An 18,436-nucleotide genomic window follows, 5' to 3' on the forward strand; every position below is an offset into this window, starting at 1 on the left:
GAAGCAAGGGCCTTATAAGCCAAGATAAGGAGTTTGGATTTTAAGCATGAAAGGAGATTTTGGAGAGTTTTCAGCAGAGGGGCGACATGGTCTGATCCATGTTTTAAGGCTCTTCTGACACCAAGAGACCAATATCAAACTGGTCACGGCAACATCATTTGTATTAGTTGAAAAACTAGAAGCAACCCAAATGCTCATCAACAGTAGAATGAATAAATAATGGACTGCCATAGAACAGTAAAAATAAACTAGAGCTGTGCCCACAACCCAGAGGAATCTCATAAATAAAATGCTGAGTGAAGGGAATCCAACACGAGATAATAATGCAGTGTGATTCCGTTTATATAGAGTTCAAATATCCACCAAAATCAGAACAACAGCTTTTAGGGATTCGTGGTTAGGTAATAATCTCTAAGAGAAGTCACAGGAGTGATTACCTTAAAAGCCAAGAGAGTGGTTATCTTCGGCGGGGAAGGACCGGCAGTGATGGGAGGGAATGCAGGAGGCTTTTGGGGATGCAACTGGAATATTTTACTTTTCCACCTTGGTGATGATTGGAGGTCTGTTTTGATAAACCACCGAGTTGCACATTTTTGGGTTTTGCACTTTTCTGCATATGTGTTATATTTCACCATGAAAATGTATAAAGACTGCACTTTGGCTGCCATGTGACAGATGGGTTGAAGGGAACCCAGAGTGAAGGGAGGACTAGCCCTTAGCTGACTGCAGACTCCGGTGAGGGGTGAGGGTGCTGGGACGGTGGTGGTTTCAATGGAATAGGTTTGGGATGTGTTTTGGAGGTGAAGTCCATAAGGCTGGTTACCAATAGAGTGGGTGGTCAGTGGTGGTGATGAGGGAAACAGGAATCTGGATGCCTCCTGGGTATTTAGCTTGAGCATCAGATACCATTTCCTGAGAAAGAAGACTTGGGGCGGAGCAGCCTTGAAGGAGAGAGAAAGAATTCTGCATTGTTCTCTCAAATTTGAGATGCTTATTATATATTAGGTGGAGAAATCAAGTAGGCGACAGCTTTCTAAATAGCTTGTTGACCTCCAGCTAGGCTTCCTTCATTGCACTCTTGACCCCATGGTTCAAGTGATCTATTTAAAGAGTCAATGTCATGATGCTGCTTCTCTTCCCTAAATCCCCCCAATGACGATTGCCCAATCGGTGGAGGCTAAATTCCTCACAGTAGCCTGAAGCCATGATGCCCAGCTGGGTCCTGCCTCTCCAGCTCTGCCTCTCTCAGTAGCTCCTCCGTCACCCAACACTGGCCATATCACAGGACAGCAGGCTTTTGCCCGTACTATCCTCTTTTTTTTGGCGGGGGGTGGGGTTGTAATTAGGTTTATTTATTTTTTAAAAAAATTTTTTAAAAATGGAGGTATTGGGGATTGAATCCAGGATGCTAAGCTTGCACTTTATCACTGAGCTATACCCTCCCTCCTGTACTGTCCTCTTTGTCTCCAGCTTCTTTCTTCCCTCACCCCCACCCTTCATCTTGTGCCCACTCTTGAGTCACTCCTCGGATACCTGTTCCCCCAGGCAGCCTTTCCATGTTTCCTAGCCCCCAGGACCTCCTGCATGTCCTCAAACGCTCCTTCATTTGGCTCTCCTGTTGGCACTCATCCCACAGCCCTGAAGTAGCCCTCCGTTTCTATCTCTTCTGGTTGACTGTAAGCTCTTTGAGGGCAATGACCAGGTCCTGATCACAACTGCATCTCATACAGCTGCGCCACACCTCTTAAGGCAATGTCCCACAAATCCCTCTTGATAAGTTAGTGTTTAAAACACACCCTCCCCCGCACACGTTCTGGACACTTGCTCTGTCTCTTCCACCTGCAAAACTTCCTCTTGGACTCTCTCCGCCCCACGACACACTCCACATTGCTCCTTTCACAAGCATCCTGTCTTAGGCAAAAGAGCTGAGGCTCTTGGCAGACAGACCTTCAGGGAGAGAGGGTGTTGGGAGGTAGGTGGTGCCCCCTCAAGTCTTCTGAGAGCACAGATGTTTTTCTGCCTAAGAGTTTGGAAGGTCACCAAGGAGGAGGAAAAAATGTTATCTCAGAGAAGCTGTAAGAAGAAGAAGGGAGAACAGGAATCAGCTTTTCTGGTGCCTTCCCAGGCGAAATGGTGCTTTCCCAGACAAAACTGCCTTGGGGAAAACCCTGGGTCTTAAGTCTGAGGTGTGGGTTAATGCCTTTACCTTCTGCTGGCTTTTAATTGAAGGCTCTTGGGACCATGTTTCCTTCGTGCAAAGGGCTGGACCTCTACTGGTGGGAACTCCAGGCCCAAAGACTCAGAATCATAGAAGGAGGAGGAATATTCTGCATCTCTTCAGCTTGGGAGGATGGTTGGGACTTCCTGGCTCCACAGGCAGGCATGCTTTAGAGATAATTAGACCAATCCTTGGCACAATGGCCAAGGACAAGGCCTGCCAGACCCCAGGCCTCCAGTGGTTTCCTCTCAGATCCTGGGAGGAAATGACTGCTGACCCCACCTGCCACAGGACCCACAGGACCATTGCTAGGACTGCCCTGGGAGTCATTCTATGGAAGCAGACCCTGGACAGTACACTCTGGGGGCAGCCTGCCCGGTACAGAGATCTTTATAGACTTACTGAGAACACAGTCAGGCATCTAAGAAATGCTTGCTGACTGAATGGGGGCTAATCACGGAGGACCACGGCTCGTAATGGGAACTTCCCAGCCTTGCCTTAGAGTTAGAAACAAGGAAATCTTTACTCTCACAAATTCCTTTATTCACATCCCTTCTCCCCGACTTTGGAGAATGGCCACCACCTCCCTGCACAATTTCTGGGGTCACAGAAATGAAGCATCCCACAGGCTTGTCTCACAGCCTTATTTATTTTAGTTCTAACCTGATTTCTCTTAGGATTGGTCTAATTATCTCTAAAGCATGCCTGCCCGTGGAGCCAGGAAGTCCCAACCATCCTCCCAAGCTGAAGAGATGCAGAATATTCCTCCTCCTTCTATGATCCTGGGTCTTCGGGCCTCAGGCCTCGTTCACTTTGCCTGTTTTAGTCATTTGTGGGCTTGTGGAGTCTAAGCTTGAGGACTATGTCTGCTCTCCTGGGTGATAGAGTTGGTGACAGTAAGCGGCCACAGTCTGCTGCGGAGAGAGGGGCAGGGAGGGGCCTCTTCACCCCAGAGGGCTTCCTGGGTATTGTGCTTTGTGGGGATTCTGGTCAGAAGGGCTCTAAGACAGTAAATATTTCCCCTTCTTATCAAGAAATAACAATGTCCCAGCTGAAGGCATAAAAGGCCTTTTGCACAGCATTAATGATCAGTGTTGCAGGACAGCAGCTCACCTCAGGCTGCCAGTCCAGAGGCGGCTGCTCACCTGACAGCCAGGAGAAAAAAGGCAACGCTCGAGGGGACCCTACCCCGGGCCAGGCTGGGGGTGTGCGGGGAGAGAAACAGGAGCTGGGCTCTGACCCTCATCTGCTCATGTGACAAGTAGGTGACACTTGGACATTATTGAGATGGGCTGACTCTCTGTTGGACCAGCTGTTTAGACTGGCAACATCTGGTTACTGATAAGTTGGTGGCAGTTGGAGTGTGGGAGGGCATTGGGGGGGGTCACCTTCTCCAGATGCCGTCCACCCTGGTGACCTGTGGTTCTAAAGTGAACAGTGTCACCGATAGTTGTAATGACAGACTCGGTCGCACTCCTCCAAGTCATGTTTCTGGGAGGGAGGATGTTAATGCCAGGTGTGCCCAGCACTGAGCTATCTTCTGAGCTTAGATGGGGTCTAGGTGGACAGGACAGCCTTGCGGTGGAGATGAAGGGTCGTCCTTGGGCACTCTTGGTCACCAGGGGAAAGAGGGGCGTATATAACTTCGAGCTTCAGAACCTGAGATCTGACTCTCCTATGTGAGGTTGGGTCTCATCATTCCTGCCCCGTGTCTTGTCCATCCCTTATTTCACAGATTGAGGAAAACGTTCGTGATCTGAGGAGCTGACTTAGAGGGTCAGTATGGTTTGTTTGATGGCAGTCCTGCTTGTTATTATCTGAGTGATGAGCCTTGATACCAGGTGCTGGGCCCCAGATCTAATTAACCATGGCCACGCTCCTGGGAAGCCACGTGTGGTGGTGATCGAGTGAGTGTATGTGTCAGATGTCCGTGCCGTCTGGTGATTACTGCACACTCTTTTCTGGGGGATACAAGCCAGATTTCCGAGAAAAGGGCTCTTTTCCTTCTTCTTCTCTTACGTGCCCAGGAGGTTTAAGGCCGTGTCCTGATTTAGCTGCTCTGCTTGTCATTTGTGTGTGAGATGTTGATGTCTGCTCAAGTCATAAAAAAGTACAGGGCAGATGCCCTTTGGGGAGCAGCCGTGAACCTAACATCCTCATCTAACAGACCAGAGCCTGCAGTGAGTGGACATGGGCATGTGGACAGGAGTTGGGGTGGGGACAGGACCAGAACCCAGGACCCAGCCTGAATTCCCCAGCCGGTGCCCATCCACCAGCCACGCTGCTCCTTCCCTCTCCAGGGCAAGCCCCGAGAGGGCACTGCAGGTGGGCGGGGAGAGCGGAGCAATTGTTGAATGTGCCGTCACAGAGTTCGCAGATGGCAGCATCTGGGTGCTTTTGGAGACACGTGGGGAGAACAGGGAGGTGGCAGGTCTGGGCTGGCTGTATGGGACAGAGAGAAGGTGCAGAGGGACATCAGAATGGGGAATAAAGTTGGCTCTCGGTGGAGTTTATGCTCATGTCTGGGCGGGTTGGAGGTGCAGGTGCACTGTAGGGCTTGTCTAAGGCCACAAATTCAATGAAACCTGGACTGGCTTCGAATCCCCGATTTCCAAAGAGTGGGCGGTGATGGCGCTGTCACTGTGGGCTGGGCTGGGATAGGCTGGAATTCCTGAGAGGAATCTGCAGGGAGTTTGCAGTCTTATTGGAAAGATGAGATAAAACAGCTCTACACCAAAGAATTCAGGGCTAAGGTGTATTGTATGAAAACTCCAAATGCTGGAGTTGTTCCCAGAAGAGAATGAAGCCCTGGTGTTAAAACGGAAGACGATAGAAGAGAGACCTTGAACTAAAGCTTCATGGATGGGTGAAATCAGAGAGGCAGGGAAGGGGTGAGGGTTGCCAGGCCGGGGAGCATCTCAAAGAAGAGCACAGAGTTATGGGGTGACAGTGAGGAGACAGGCCTGTGCAGAAAGGATGGGTTCGTGTGTGTGCGCGTGTGCACGTGTGTGTGCATATTGGCGTGTTGTGGATGCGGCTCCAAGACATGTGTTGGAAATGTATTATCCTGATATCAGGACATTTGAATTCTTGATTCCACTCTTACTTACAGCTCTGTGAACTCAAGGAAGTCCCTTCCCTTCTCTGTTCCTCAGTGTCTGTTGTGTAGTTATCTTTCCAGACCTTATCCAGCCCTAACTCATCAGGCATTTTGAGTAAAGGCTGTCAACTCCCTGACTCTCCTGCTTCTGAGACCTTCCCTGAGGATGACAGGCAGGGGACTGAGAGGAAGAGGCTCTCTTATGAGCCTGCACCCTGGTGGGGGAACTGCCTTGGAGCTGCCAATATTTACTGGGAGGAATTTAGTGGCGCTCTCAAGAGCCCGTTGCTCTCAGGCAAACCAGAGCCTGAATTAATGCCTTAATTATCCAGGCAGCCTTCCCTGAGGCCCCATTCTCCATTTTAATTTTGGGAAACTCATGTATGTGATATTCTTCTTCTCTGGGTCTGCAATCAGTCAGGTTGGAAGCACTTCCCTGGAGCCCCCATGGAGGACGTGAGTGATGGCGCCTGGTTCTGGGAGCCCTCCATCACCCGGGGCTGGGAGGGGGCGGGTCCCAGCAGCTGCTCCTTGAGAACAGGGGAGTCCTGTGGCAGAAAGAAGAGACCCAGGGGAGCCTGGCTCTCTGGGCCTTTGAGCATCCCTCCCCTTTCCTCCCCCTCCTTCCTTCTTCCCTTCCCTCATCCCTCCCTTCATATCCAAGGGTAGGGGGGACTCAATCTAACCTCACAAGGACTCGTAGGGCTCAGCTTGCCCAGGAATGAGAGAATCTAGGATGGAATGAGCCCCCACACCTGTCATGTGCCAGCACTGACCCTGAACCCTGGGCATCAGAGCAGCTCTAGGACAACACCCCTGCAGAGAGCGCTACCAGCCAGCTGAGGGGGGAGCAAGCCTTACCACGAAGCAGTAAACCAACGAGAAGGTTCAGTGTCATGTCAGGTGGCCGGGAAAGTGTGTGTGGAAAGAGATCAATGAGGACGTGGCAGTGAAATATTAGGGCTTTTTCAGTTAAAAGAGACAGAAATTCAACTCCAGCTGGCTTACGGTGAAAAAGGAAGGTTTTTATTTCATTTATGTAACTGGAAAGAGTAAGGATGGATCCAGATCCGGTTCCACTGGACCAAGAGTTCAAACAATGCTGTCCTCCGTTTTCCCCTTGACCGCTCACCCTCACTCGTGTTTTCTCCTCTGCTTTGTTCTGAGTACTGACTGTGTTCCTCAGTATTACAAGTACACTTTGTTTGAATGGTGAGGAGGAGGAGATTTCCAGGCCTCCTAATCTGAGTGTAGCAAAAGAGAGAGCGTCTCTCTGAGTCTCCATACGTGAAATCTGAGGGGCCACTCTGGCCCAGGTTGGGTTACACACTCACCTGCTGACCAGTCAGGTCATGAGGATGAGTGACTTTGGCTGGGCCTCCGTCACACGGCCAACCCTGTGTTGGGAGGTCAGGTAGGTTCTATCCTCACCTTTCCCATCAGAATCACATGACTGATGTGGGAGGAGCAAAGCCTCTAAAGAAGACAGGGTGCTGGCCAGACAAGACCACAGATGCCCACTGTGGGTTTCAGTGGCCCAGATGTAATCATGGTGACTCAGCTCTGGGACCCAAGCAGCTGGGGGAGGAGGGAAGAATGAGACTGGGTGATTTGGGCTGAAAGGAACTCCCCTGACTCGGGTCCTGGGGCGGGTGACCAGCCTTCTACATCACAGTGTCCAAAGGGGCCCGATTACCTCGATTCTGGCCTGGGTCCAAGAGCGTCTGATGAGTAGAGGCATGGCAGCCGGAGTTTCTAGGTGGTGGCCGTGCTCGTCAGGTAGGGATGAGTGTGTGCATGTGCTGGGGCTCCGGCGGTCTGACAGCTCTCTGGTTTGGAGCAGGACAGGGCGAAAGTGCAAACCAGGAAATCGAGACAGCCTTAAAAATTATACCCAAGTGAAGAGGGAAGGCTGCTGGTCCAGAGAGCCTGTGAGGCCAACCCTGGGTGTATAAGTCCTTGGTCTTATGATGGCCTTTTTCCTTGAAGCTTCTCTGAGCTTCTCTGTCCTGTTGTGGTCTAGGCAGTGCTGAGATTGAGACTATGGGAGACAGGCTGAAGGGGCTGGAGATGCTGGGAGCTGATGAGCCTTGAAGGATGGTGGGGAGGGTGCAGGGAAAGTTAGAATAGGCATGCAGGTAAGGGTAGGACAGCACATATACCATCCAGACTGGCTTCCTGCCTCAACAGAGTCATCCTCTAAGTCTCAAACTTGGAAATGGTCAAAAATATCCCCCTGTCTCCTTTGCTTTCTATATCCCCATTTTCCCCATCCATAATCTCCACAGCTAAGGGAATTCAACAAGTGTTTATTAAGCACCTACCATTCAGTAACTGTGTTGGTGCTCAGGATACAGGAGAGAACAACACACATGTAGCTCCTGCACTTTGGGAGGGAAGCAACCAACCAACCAAACAAAAAACCCAAGTGAGCAAACAAATACATGAACTAATTATAAATGGTGGTTAAGTCTTATGAAGAATACAGACAGGGAGCTGGCAGAAGAAAACAGGAGGGGAACTCTTTCTGCTGCTGTGCCAGGAAAGGATTCTCTAAGAGGTGACATTTAAGTTTAGATTTGAGGAAGGAGCCAGCCATTTGACGAGTGGGTGAGTAGACAGAATTCCAGACACAGGGAGTGGCTAGAAACACTGGGATAACTGAAGGAGGACTGGTGTGTCTGGCTTCCTCAGTCATAAGCAGTGATGAATTAAGGCATGGGGGGTGGGGCATACAGTGCGGAGGGAACGTGATCGTCAGCCAGGACCATCTCTAGGGCTGAAGTCCCAAGACCCACAAGAAGTGTTCAGGTTCATGGTGTATCGTGGAACAGGGCGGGTAAAGAGTGGTCCCATCCCGGACTCTCCAAGACTGAGGATAACGGCCTCAGTCCTGGAGCTGCAGAAGTTAGAATTTTACTATGGAGGAAAAGTGGTTTTGATGTTGTCTCAGTTTCCCACAGTGGTTATAGCAAATCGCCATGCACTCTGTGGCTTAGAACAGCAGAAATGTATTCTGTCACAGTTCTGGAGGCCAGAAGTAAGAAGTCAGAGTCGTTGAACCAAAATCACGGTGCTGGCAGGACTGAGCTCCCTCAGGAGGCTCCCGGGGAGGCTTTGGTCCTTGCCTCTCCCAGCGTCTGGTGGCTGCTGGCATTCCTTGGCTTGTAGTCACGTCCCCTCCCATCTCTGCCTCCCGATCTCACCGTGTTCTTCTGTGTCACATCTCCCTCTGCCTCTCTCTTATAAGGTCACTTCTCATCCCATTGGGCTTCCAGGACAATGCAGGCGACTCTCCCCATTACAAGATCCTTCATCACATCAGCAGAGTCCCTTTTGCCATATAAAGTAACATTCCCAGGTTGTGGGATATCTGAACGTGGTTCTTTGGGGGCCCTTATTTAGCCTACCCCTGAAGTGATTTGAAGGAGAAGGAGGAGGTGGGGGAGAGTGAGGCAGGGTCCCTGCACCAGGGCCTGGAGTAGACGTGCTTGGTGCCTGATTGGAAGCCCCAGTGAGGACTGATGAAAAGAGTTGATTGTGTCTCCAGCTATGATAGTTTAATTTTTCATTACATCTTAATCCTGTCATTCCCAGGAGAGGATTTGATCAGCAGGAAAGAGATATGAGAAGTTTGGGGTGGCAGAAGCCGTGGGCCTTCTTTCAGTTACATCAATTCTTTATGTTTTAAATACAAAGCCCCCTGACATGGACTGAAAGGGCACAGAGCAGTAGGGAGTGACGGTGCCCAAGCGAGTGGGGGTGATGAGGATGGCGGAGGGTGGGGACTTCTGCTGGCATTAGCAGGGAGGGCTGCTTTGTGCCTTCAGTTCTGAGTTTTTATTGTTAGATTTTAAGAATTCATGGACTTAATTGCATGAGATATGATTAAGTAAATAAAAGAAGAACGCTGTATTTCCCGGATCTGTCAAAGAAACGTTAAGGTCTCCTGCCTAGACAGTCTTTCCAGAAATATTGAATTTCTTTTTATTACTTCTGAAGTTAAACAAGAATAAATTTGAATAATTAATGCATTGGTCTCTCTTCACCACCTCCTCTGCCACTTGCTAGCTCTATATTGTCTTAAGATGCTGAGAGAAAAGACATAGATCAGAGATGTGGCAGTGTGGTTTGTAGATAACAGCTAAATGGCTCGTTCGGCTTGTGGGTGGAGGTGGCAGTTTTGTTTGGAGTGTGAGGGGTCCTCAGCTCTAAACTCGTGGCGGTCTGTGTCAATGTCTGTTCCTGTTGATCTGTCTCAGTGCAGGACTCAGGTTGGTGATCCCTTCAAAATAAGACAGACTTTCTGATGGGGAAGAGGGTGGGGCTAAGTGCAGGCTGGGGTTGTCTTCAGGCAGGACTAGTGAGCAAGGCTCTGACCTGAGGGAGGACAGGACAGGGACTTGGACTGACCGGCAAGGCCCCTGTCAGAGTGGTCTCTGGGGCTTTGGTCATGCTGCCCTGGCTTCTGGACAGCTGTTTGCTGTGTTGGCTGTGCCACTGCGCTGTCTAACGCAGACCATTGCCAGCTACACGTTTTGGGAATTAATGGGACAGGTAGCTATTTGGCTTCTGCAGAACTAATGTCTTCCTCTGTTAACCTGGAAGAGCCTGCGGGAGAGCATCTCTCTGGGGTTGTGTGAAGGGCCTTCATTTATATAGCCTACGAGCAGTTAACAGAGTCTACTCTGAGTCAGGCTCTGGGGATACCACAAAGCACGGTACAGGCTTAGCCCCCAGGTAGCTTTTGTCTAATGGGAGAAAGAGTCAAGCAGCAGGCAATCATAACAGAGTGGGATAAAGGCTGCTACAGGCCCGAGTGCAGGGTGACCTGAGAACACAGAACCTGGTCTTGAGAGTTGAGGGTGGCTTTCTGTCCTGAAGTCTGAGAGATAATTAGGGATTAACCAAGCAAAAGGTGGAGGAGAATATTCCAGATAAAGGGGATACAGGACATTTTTCGCAGAACTAGAAAAAATATTCCTAAAATTTATATGGAATCACAGAAGACCCAGAATCACCAAGGCAGTACAGAAGAAAAAGGATGAAACTGGAGGAATAACCCTCCCAGACTTCAGACAACACTACAGAGCTACAGTAACAAAACAGTGTGGTACTGGCACAAAAACAGACATGTGGATCAATGGAACAGAATAGGCGGCCCAGTTTATTACTTATGGTCAGAGACTTATGGTCAGTTAATCTTTGACAAAGGAGGCAAGAATATAAATGGAGAAAAGACAGTCTCTTCAGCAAGTGGTGTTGGGAAAACTGGACAGCTGCATATAAGTCAATGAAGCTAGAACACTCCCTCACTCCATACACAAAAATAAACTCAAAATGGCTTAAAGACTTAAATATAAGACAAGACACTATAAACCTAGAAGAGGTAGGTGGCAGAGCATAAGCTTAGCATGCACGAGGTCCTGGGTTCAATCCCCAGTACCTCCATTAAAAATAAATAAATAAATAAACCTAATTACCTCCCCCCACTAAAAAGGGCTTGTGCCTATCAGAGCCTGCCCCAGAGGGGCAGCATCTGAGACTGTGGGGGCAAACCTCTGGGGTGCTGAGACCCACTTCATAGAACAGTTAATTTGCATGTTACTTTGTGATCCGAAATGTCCTGTAAGATATGCTGAGTTGGTTTAAAGGGTGCCTGTCTCTTTTTCGTTTTTTGCAGTACCCCTCTTTTTATTGGTACTGTTGGGCACCTTCTACCATGTTCGCAATCCAACTTGCATCTTCTTGTGTCCTTCTCTCTGTCATGCTGTCATTTTAAAACACAGAAGTGTACAGATTGGGAATTGTTCGTTGTCTTGTAAAAAAGAGGTCATTGTTTAGACACTTAACTGTGTCTTGTTTTTCTGGCTTAATAACACCTCCCACAGCCCACTTTTCAGGAACACGTTTACAGATGAACTGAGACACCTGTACCGGCAGGGGGTCCTCTGCTACTTGCAGTGGGAATCCTGTTACGTGATCCATACAGTGATGAGGGCAAATGGGTGTTTTTATGAGCAGTGGGCTGAGCACCTGAGCTGACTCTACTCTGCTGAGGTCAAGGACAACACTCACCTGACCACTTACTGGTCTGTGAGCAAAAGCAGGTGCAGGTGGGTCTTCTCACATGGTATCCCAGAGCTGTCGTGGTGCCCAGTGGTAGCAGGCATGTTGAAAACACGTTGCTACTCTTGGCTCACTGGCCCACCTGTGATTTCCTTCCCTCATGCAGGTGTGCTCCTGTGGACAGATTTATCAAGAATGTCTGGGGTGACTCAGAGGTGCTTGTGGCCGAGTTATTTTCCTTGAACTGTTGGGAAGTGGAGCATGAGGATGCTGGGATGGAGAAGGCTAGCGGGACTCTCTCTAGTCATCTTATTCCCTGGCTGTTGCCTTCCAAATCTGTGTGTGTGTGTGTGTGTGTGTCCAAGTTGATTATGACATCATAGAAAGTGGTTTTCATACCATCTGTTGGCTCTGTATCTAACCCATACTGTCTCCCCTTGCCCTAGTTTAACATGACTTTGTGCCTGGTGCTTGGGGTGCAAAGATAAACTCTTTGTCTGACTTGGTCCCTTAGCGGCTGGACCCACCCCACCGCGCTGCTGTGCCTGGAAGACAGGCGTGCTCTGGCCTTTGCATCACCTGCTTCCAGGCCTTGCTGGGAGAAGATATCCAGGCCCTGCAGGCCTCAGCCTTGTTTAGATTCCCCTGCCACTGCCTTCAGAGCCAGTGCCGCCTCAGAGGCTGTGCCACGCTCCGCTGCTGGGCTCCGTTCCTACCAGGGCGGCTCCTGTGGGGGTTTCCTCACCCCGGGGCTTCAGTCTGGGGGAGGCTGGCATCTCTACCCACTGATCCTCGCATCCCCCATCCCCAGCCCTGGTAGGAGCCCTTAGACACTTGCATGGCTATGGTGGACAAAATAACTGGTTGCTCACATTGGTTCTAAATATACCCAGCACAGCAAAGAGGCTCAGCTAGAGGGAATGGAGAAGTTGTACTTGGATAAACGACTGTTTATTCCTGATTATTTTTCCAATAGTTGGAGCTACCTTCTCCCAGACTGCTTCTTTGCCTCTTTTTTAGCAGCAAATGCAATTGTTTCCATTGAAGTTGCTCCCCTCCTCCCTTCCCACCTGCTGCTTCCTCACCCACCCACTGTTGGAAAGTAGTCTTTACTCTTGTTCTTGTTCCTGGATTAACCCCAATGACTCACTGAGCAGAAAGATAGGCAGGTCCCTGGGAGCCCTGGCCGATGGAGCTGGCGCCCACTCCTCCTTTTCTGGGTTCAGAGTCCCCAGAACCCCGCACGACCTCACGTTGCCATGCTCAGAAGTCCTCAGCAAGGCACTCTGGGGAGTATTTAACGTCCTAACCACTATTGATTCCCATCTCCGTGTGAGAACCGAAGTTGATGCCTAATTCTGACTCTTCTCAGGGCCCCTGGTGAGCAGAGCTGGGCCTCCTGCCCCTGTATGGGGCTCTTGCCTCGGTGGTGGGGACACCACCTGTTCTGGTTTCCGTTTTTATTTGTTTCTCATTCTGAACTAAAGGATGCTGCCAGACACCCTGCGTGAGCTCAGTTAGAGTAGGCTGATGATGGTAATTCCTAGGTGGGACTGCTTGTGGATTACCCAGAGGACACCTCCCCTGCTCCATGGGGCGCTTCAGCCCTGCCTAGCCCATCACTGTTCAATTTGAGGCTCATAAGAGGGTGTTTGGTTTTTCGTGGATTTCAAAGCTATACAGATTAACCCCTGAACAGCTGATATTTGGTATCTTCATGATCTGAGTGTCCAGCCCCTGGGGTAGCCTGGTTAGACACCATCTCTGGAATCCCTACCTCCTGATGCTATGAGGGAGGGCAGCAGAGAGGTCGATTCCACCCCGGTGAGCGGTGTTTTCCTGCTGTTCACTCATGTGAGAGAAGGGGAGGGTGGTGGGCCTCGGACATTTGCTATGGAGGGGACTGGAAGATCTGCCGGTGGAGGGCTCTCTCTGACACAGAGTGGGTGGTCTGGTCACCTGCCAAGTGTAAGGGGAGGCAGTAGAGAGGGCTTGATGTGACTTTCAGGACAGGATTGTGCTGGCTATAAAAACAGACTGTATTGCATCTGCCCACAGCTGGCTGTCCTTGTGGAGGGTGCCATGTCTTCTTCAGTGCATGGCCTGAGCAGTCCTATACTCCTCAAATTTGGCGGAGACCACATGGAAGTAGCCTTTCTTTTGTTTGGAATGGGTGAGAGTTCTACCCACTACTCGTGTTCCTTTGGTCAGGAGCTTTTTTAGAGACTTAGTTAAGACCTTGGAAGCATGCAAAGTCATGCTACAGGTCACACACTCAGTTTTGTTTTGCTGCAAGCTGCAACAATGGGGGACATTTTAAAGTGTGTTTGGTGAACTCTCATTCAATGTGTAATCGTATGAGAATTTACAAGTTTGAAGGAAGAATTTGTTTTAGATGTTAGACAGAGCTGGCTTATTGTGGGCTGGTGAGCCAATGAATCGTGGAACATTAAAGCTTATCTGTCCACGGAGATTTCTTGGAAAAGCCTAGATAGTTGCTTTTTTGGAATGAGTTGAATGTGAATATCCTGTTTTGCAAGTGTTGGTGAGTGGAGAATCTGGCCATTACAGAGCTGTGTGTCAGATCTGATTTATTCATAATGAGTTATCATTTCACATCAGTGTAAAGCAGGCTTCTAGAAACTGTCCTTCCTCAGAAGTACACCCGGCACACTACATAACGTCCTTGTAACATTTCCCCCCATATGTCTCTTCCTCAAATACCAGTCTAATGCATATGCCAGCGATGTTCCCCACTTATCACACTTCCTTACATTTATCATTTTATCAGAAACTCAAGGAAGCAACTGTGGGACCAACGGGAATTTTGCGTGACACTGGAGTATTTACATGAATGCAATTTCTGGCCATTCCTTGGCCATCACCCTGGGTGTGTTGGGTTCAAATGCTGGCTCAGTCACCCACTAACTGTGGGAATCCTTGATCAGTCTCTTACCCTTCTTGGCCTCAGTCCCCTATTTGTCTAACAGACGCTTGGCCTGATTAATTCACTCACCAGGTATTTATGGAACATCAGCTGTGTGCTCAATGCATGGGATGCACAGTCAAGCAATATTCTGCCCTTTAGTGGCGGTAGGCGGCAGGGATTGGAGGGGCTCTAGACAGAAGACAGGGACATATAAGCCAGTAAGTCCAATGCCAAGTGCACAACACGCTAAGGGGCATAGATGAGGGATGGATGAATGCTGCCTGAGAGGGACAGGAAATGACTCACTGAAGGAGGTGACATTTGCACTTGGTCTTAAAGTAGGATTTTTTCAGTGCACAAGGGGGAACAGCAGAAAGAACAGTGTGGGCAAGGACACAGAGGTTCAAACACTCATTATAGGTGTGGGGAACAGCAAGCGGTCCAGTGTGGCTGAAGCGGGAGGTATCGGCGGAGAGGAAGCTGGGTTGCATGGGCCAGTCTAAGGAATGTGGGCTTGCACCCCGCTAAATAAGCACCTTCTAGTTCTGACATTCTACAGATCTGTGCTTCCTCTTCCCTTTTGGATAAATTCCCAGAGGCTTGGGTGGTGGAGGGTTTTACAGCTTCTCATCAGCTTCCCTCGCCTTCTTTCTGAGACTTTTCCAAGATGAGGTTGTGTAGTAGTTACTTACCTCTTTTCCCAAATTTAGGTGTGCAAGAAACGTAATTTTATTTATTTCTCTAAAACTTAACTTATTAATTTATAATTTAACTTTCATTTCTTTTTTTTTTTTTTTTGATAAAGGGTATTGTCTATTTTAAAAATTGTAGTCTGTTGCAGAAAAACGTGTTACAGCTCTGTTGTGACAGCAACCTGGATCTGGGCAAGAGACCAAGCAGCACTCGGAGAGTTGGAGAACTCAGGTTTATTACACCAGAAGGCCCAGAGGAGTTAACATTACAAGCCCTGGACCCCATCTGTAGGTTTACACAGGCTTTTATAGGCTGCCAGTTTACACTTTGCAACATCATATGCAAATAAGGTATAACAAAAGTTGACTAATTAGGAACAAGCTTTGTAGAAATGGACCAATCAGGAGGGAGAGGAATAACCAGTCAGGAGTGAGCTCCAGGCAAATAAAGTACTACAAACGGACCAATCAGAAGTTAGGGAAATGGCTCAGCCATGGCTGCCGCCGCCCCTGCCGCCGGCCCTGGGGCGCCCCTGTCCCCGGACGAATTGCTTCCGAAAGGCGATGCCGAGAAGCCTGAAGAGGAGCTGGAAGAGGAAGACGATGAGGAGCTAGATGAGACCCTGTCGGAGAGACTGTGGGGTTTGACAGAGATGTTGCCGGAGAGCGTCCGGTCTGCGGCTGGAGCTACTTTTGATCTCTCCCTCTTCGTGGCTCAAAAAATGTACAGGTTTTCCAGGGCAGCCTTGTGGATTGGAACCACTTCCTTCATGATCCTGGTTCTTCCTGTCGTCTTTGAGACTGAGAAGTTGCAGATGGAGCAGCAGCAGCAACTGCAGCAACGGCAGATACTTCTAGGGCCTAACACAGGGCTGTCAGGAATGCCAGGGGCTCTACCTTCACTTCCCGGAAAGATCTAGATTGTTACTGCCATAGTTGACCTGTCTTGGTGGAAGAAGTTTGAAAATTCAGTAGTATTTGAACTGCTGATTATTGGATGATTTTTTTTTTTTTAACTTTGGCACACTGATCTATCTAAACTTGGTGGGGAGAACTCTCCCCACATTCTCATGGAGAGACTCCCAACTTGCAGATGTGCCTGCCACGCTGTCCTGACTTATTTCTTCTGTCCTCACTCTGGTACCAGAGTGCAGCAATGCAGATGGTTACTCCAGCTCTGGCCATCCCGTTTCACTAAATTACTCCTGATTAGAAGACCTCCTCACTATTCCATTGTGGGGTAGAAGCTGATGCTATTGGGAAGGATGTACCCGTGACTGTTCACGATGGTTTTTTCTTTTAAGAATAGAGATGCTGGGGAGGGACATGAACACTATAAAATACAAAATGCATTACAGCTGCACTGTGAAGCAGCCACTGTGAATTTCCACGTATGTTGGAACAGGAGGAAGGGCGGGCCTGTAGCAGCTTTAGCCACAGGATGGGGACTGTGGAGGACAGAGCAGGAGCTCATTTCCTCTGCGTATTTTGGCTGTTAGACCTCTGTGTGTGTGTGTGTGTGTGTGTGTGTGTCTAAAAGAGAAAAAAAAAATTCAGTGCTCACTTTTTGTATTTAAATATTAAAAATGATTCCAACCAAAAAAAAAAAAAAGTTAGGGAAATGGACCAATCAGGAGTGAAGGAAATAACCAATCAGGAGTGAGCTCAGGGGATCAATAGAATTTTAGGGGTAGGTTCTGCTTTCCTAGAAGTAAGCTGTTTCAGAGGCAAAAAGTGAGATAGAGCCTCTGAGCCAGGGGACCAGATGGTGCTGGTGGGAGAGTAGTGGCCCTGCCTAGGGATCCTGTGGGTCTTTTTATGGGGCTTCCCACCTCAGTCAGTTTACTATGTTGTGTCAATTTCTGGTGTGCAGCATGTTTCAGTCATACATGTACATACATATATTCCTTTTCAGATTCTTTTTCTTTTTTAAAAATTTATGTATTTATTTTTTATTGTACAGTCAGTTACAATGTGTCAATTTGTGGTACACACCACAATGTCCCAGTTATGGATATATATACATTTATTTGTTTTCAGATTCTTTTTCATTAAAGGTTATTACAAGATATTGAATATAGTTCCCTCTGCTATACAGAAGAAATTTGTTTGTTTTTTAAATCTGTATTTATATATAGTGGCTGACACTTGCAAATCTCAAACTCCCAAATTTATCCCTTCCCACCTCCTTTCCCTGGTAACCATAAGATTGTTTTCTGTGTCTGCGAATCTGTTTCTGTTTTGTAGATGAGTTCATAGTGTTCTTTTTTTTCCCTTTTTTTTAAAGATTCCATATATGAGTGATATCATATGGTATTTTTTGTTCTCTTTCTGGCTTACTTCACTTAGAATGATGATCTCCAATTCCATCCATGTTGCTGCAAATGGCATTATTTTGTTCCTTTTAATGGCTGAGTAGTATTCCATTGTATAAATATACCACAACTTCCTTATCTAGTCTGCTGTAGATGGACATTTAGGTTGTTTCCATGTCTTGGCTATTGTATATAGTGCTGCTATGAGCATTGGGGTGCATGTATTTTTTTGAATTAGAGTTCCCTCTGTATATATGCCTAAGAGTGGGATTGCTGGATCATAGGGTGAGTCTATTTTTAGTTTTTTAAGGAATCTCCATATTATTTTTCATAATGACTGCACCAAATTACATTCCCACTAGCAGTGTAGGAGGGTTCTCTTTCTCCACAGCCTCTCCAGCATTTCTCATTTGTGGGCTTTTCAATGATGGCCATTCTGACTGGTGTGAGGTGATACCTCATTGTAGTTTTGATTTGCATTTCTCTGGTGATTAGTGATATTGAGCATTTTTTTCATGTGCCTGTTGGCCATTTGTATGTCTTCACTGGAGAATTGCTTGTTTAGGTCTTCTGCCCATTTTTGGATTGGGTGGGGTTTTTTTGTTGTTGTTGTTAAGCTGTATGAGCTGTTTATATATTTTGGAAATTAACCTCGTATCCATTTCATCTTTTGCAAATATTTTTTCCTATTTGTTAGGTTGTCTTTTTGTTTTGCTTATGGTTTCCTTTGCTGTACAAAAGCTTATAAGTTTAATTAGGTCCCATTTGTTTATTTTTGCTTTTTTTCTATTGTAATTTCTATAATAAGTTCCCATTCTGCTCAAGAAGGAAAGTAATTTTACTGAATTTGGAGCCCTTTTCTTTCCTTGGGGTTATGGCTAAATTTGGGGTGCCTGTGGGGAGCTGACATATGTACTCACCCTGTTAGTTGCTGAGATGTTGACACTGCTGATGAGCCTTTCAGTCCACTGCTGAGTAGTTTTGATTTTCCCTCTCTTCAAGCCTGGCTCTCTCCATTGACTCATAGAAATTGTGGTTGTTCTGCTGTTTCCATGACTCATTGACTCACTGGGCCATGGGTACCTCCATGGGCTGTCAAGAGCCCTATCTCTG

The 18,436-nt window shown here is 48.0% G+C and overlaps 2 protein-coding genes across 2 annotated transcripts in view; both read left to right on the forward strand.

The window, feature by feature from the left end:
* CACNA1E (calcium voltage-gated channel subunit alpha1 E) overlaps window positions 1-18,436 on the forward strand; it is a 439,633-nt gene that overhangs the window by 22,250 nt on the left and 398,947 nt on the right. The gene's annotated exons all lie outside the window — the stretch shown is intronic.
* Window positions 15,474-16,610, forward strand: LOC116148065 (mitochondrial import receptor subunit TOM22 homolog). The gene has a single exon (XM_031435650.2). The coding sequence runs from the start codon at window positions 15,503-15,505 to the stop codon at window positions 15,926-15,928; it is 426 nt and encodes a 141-aa protein (XP_031291510.1). The 5' UTR covers window positions 15,474-15,502; the 3' UTR covers window positions 15,929-16,610.

This window comes from Camelus dromedarius, chromosome 23, assembly GCF_036321535.1.
Source record: "Camelus dromedarius isolate mCamDro1 chromosome 23, mCamDro1.pat, whole genome shotgun sequence".
Taxonomy (NCBI): domain Eukaryota; kingdom Metazoa; phylum Chordata; class Mammalia; order Artiodactyla; family Camelidae; genus Camelus; species Camelus dromedarius.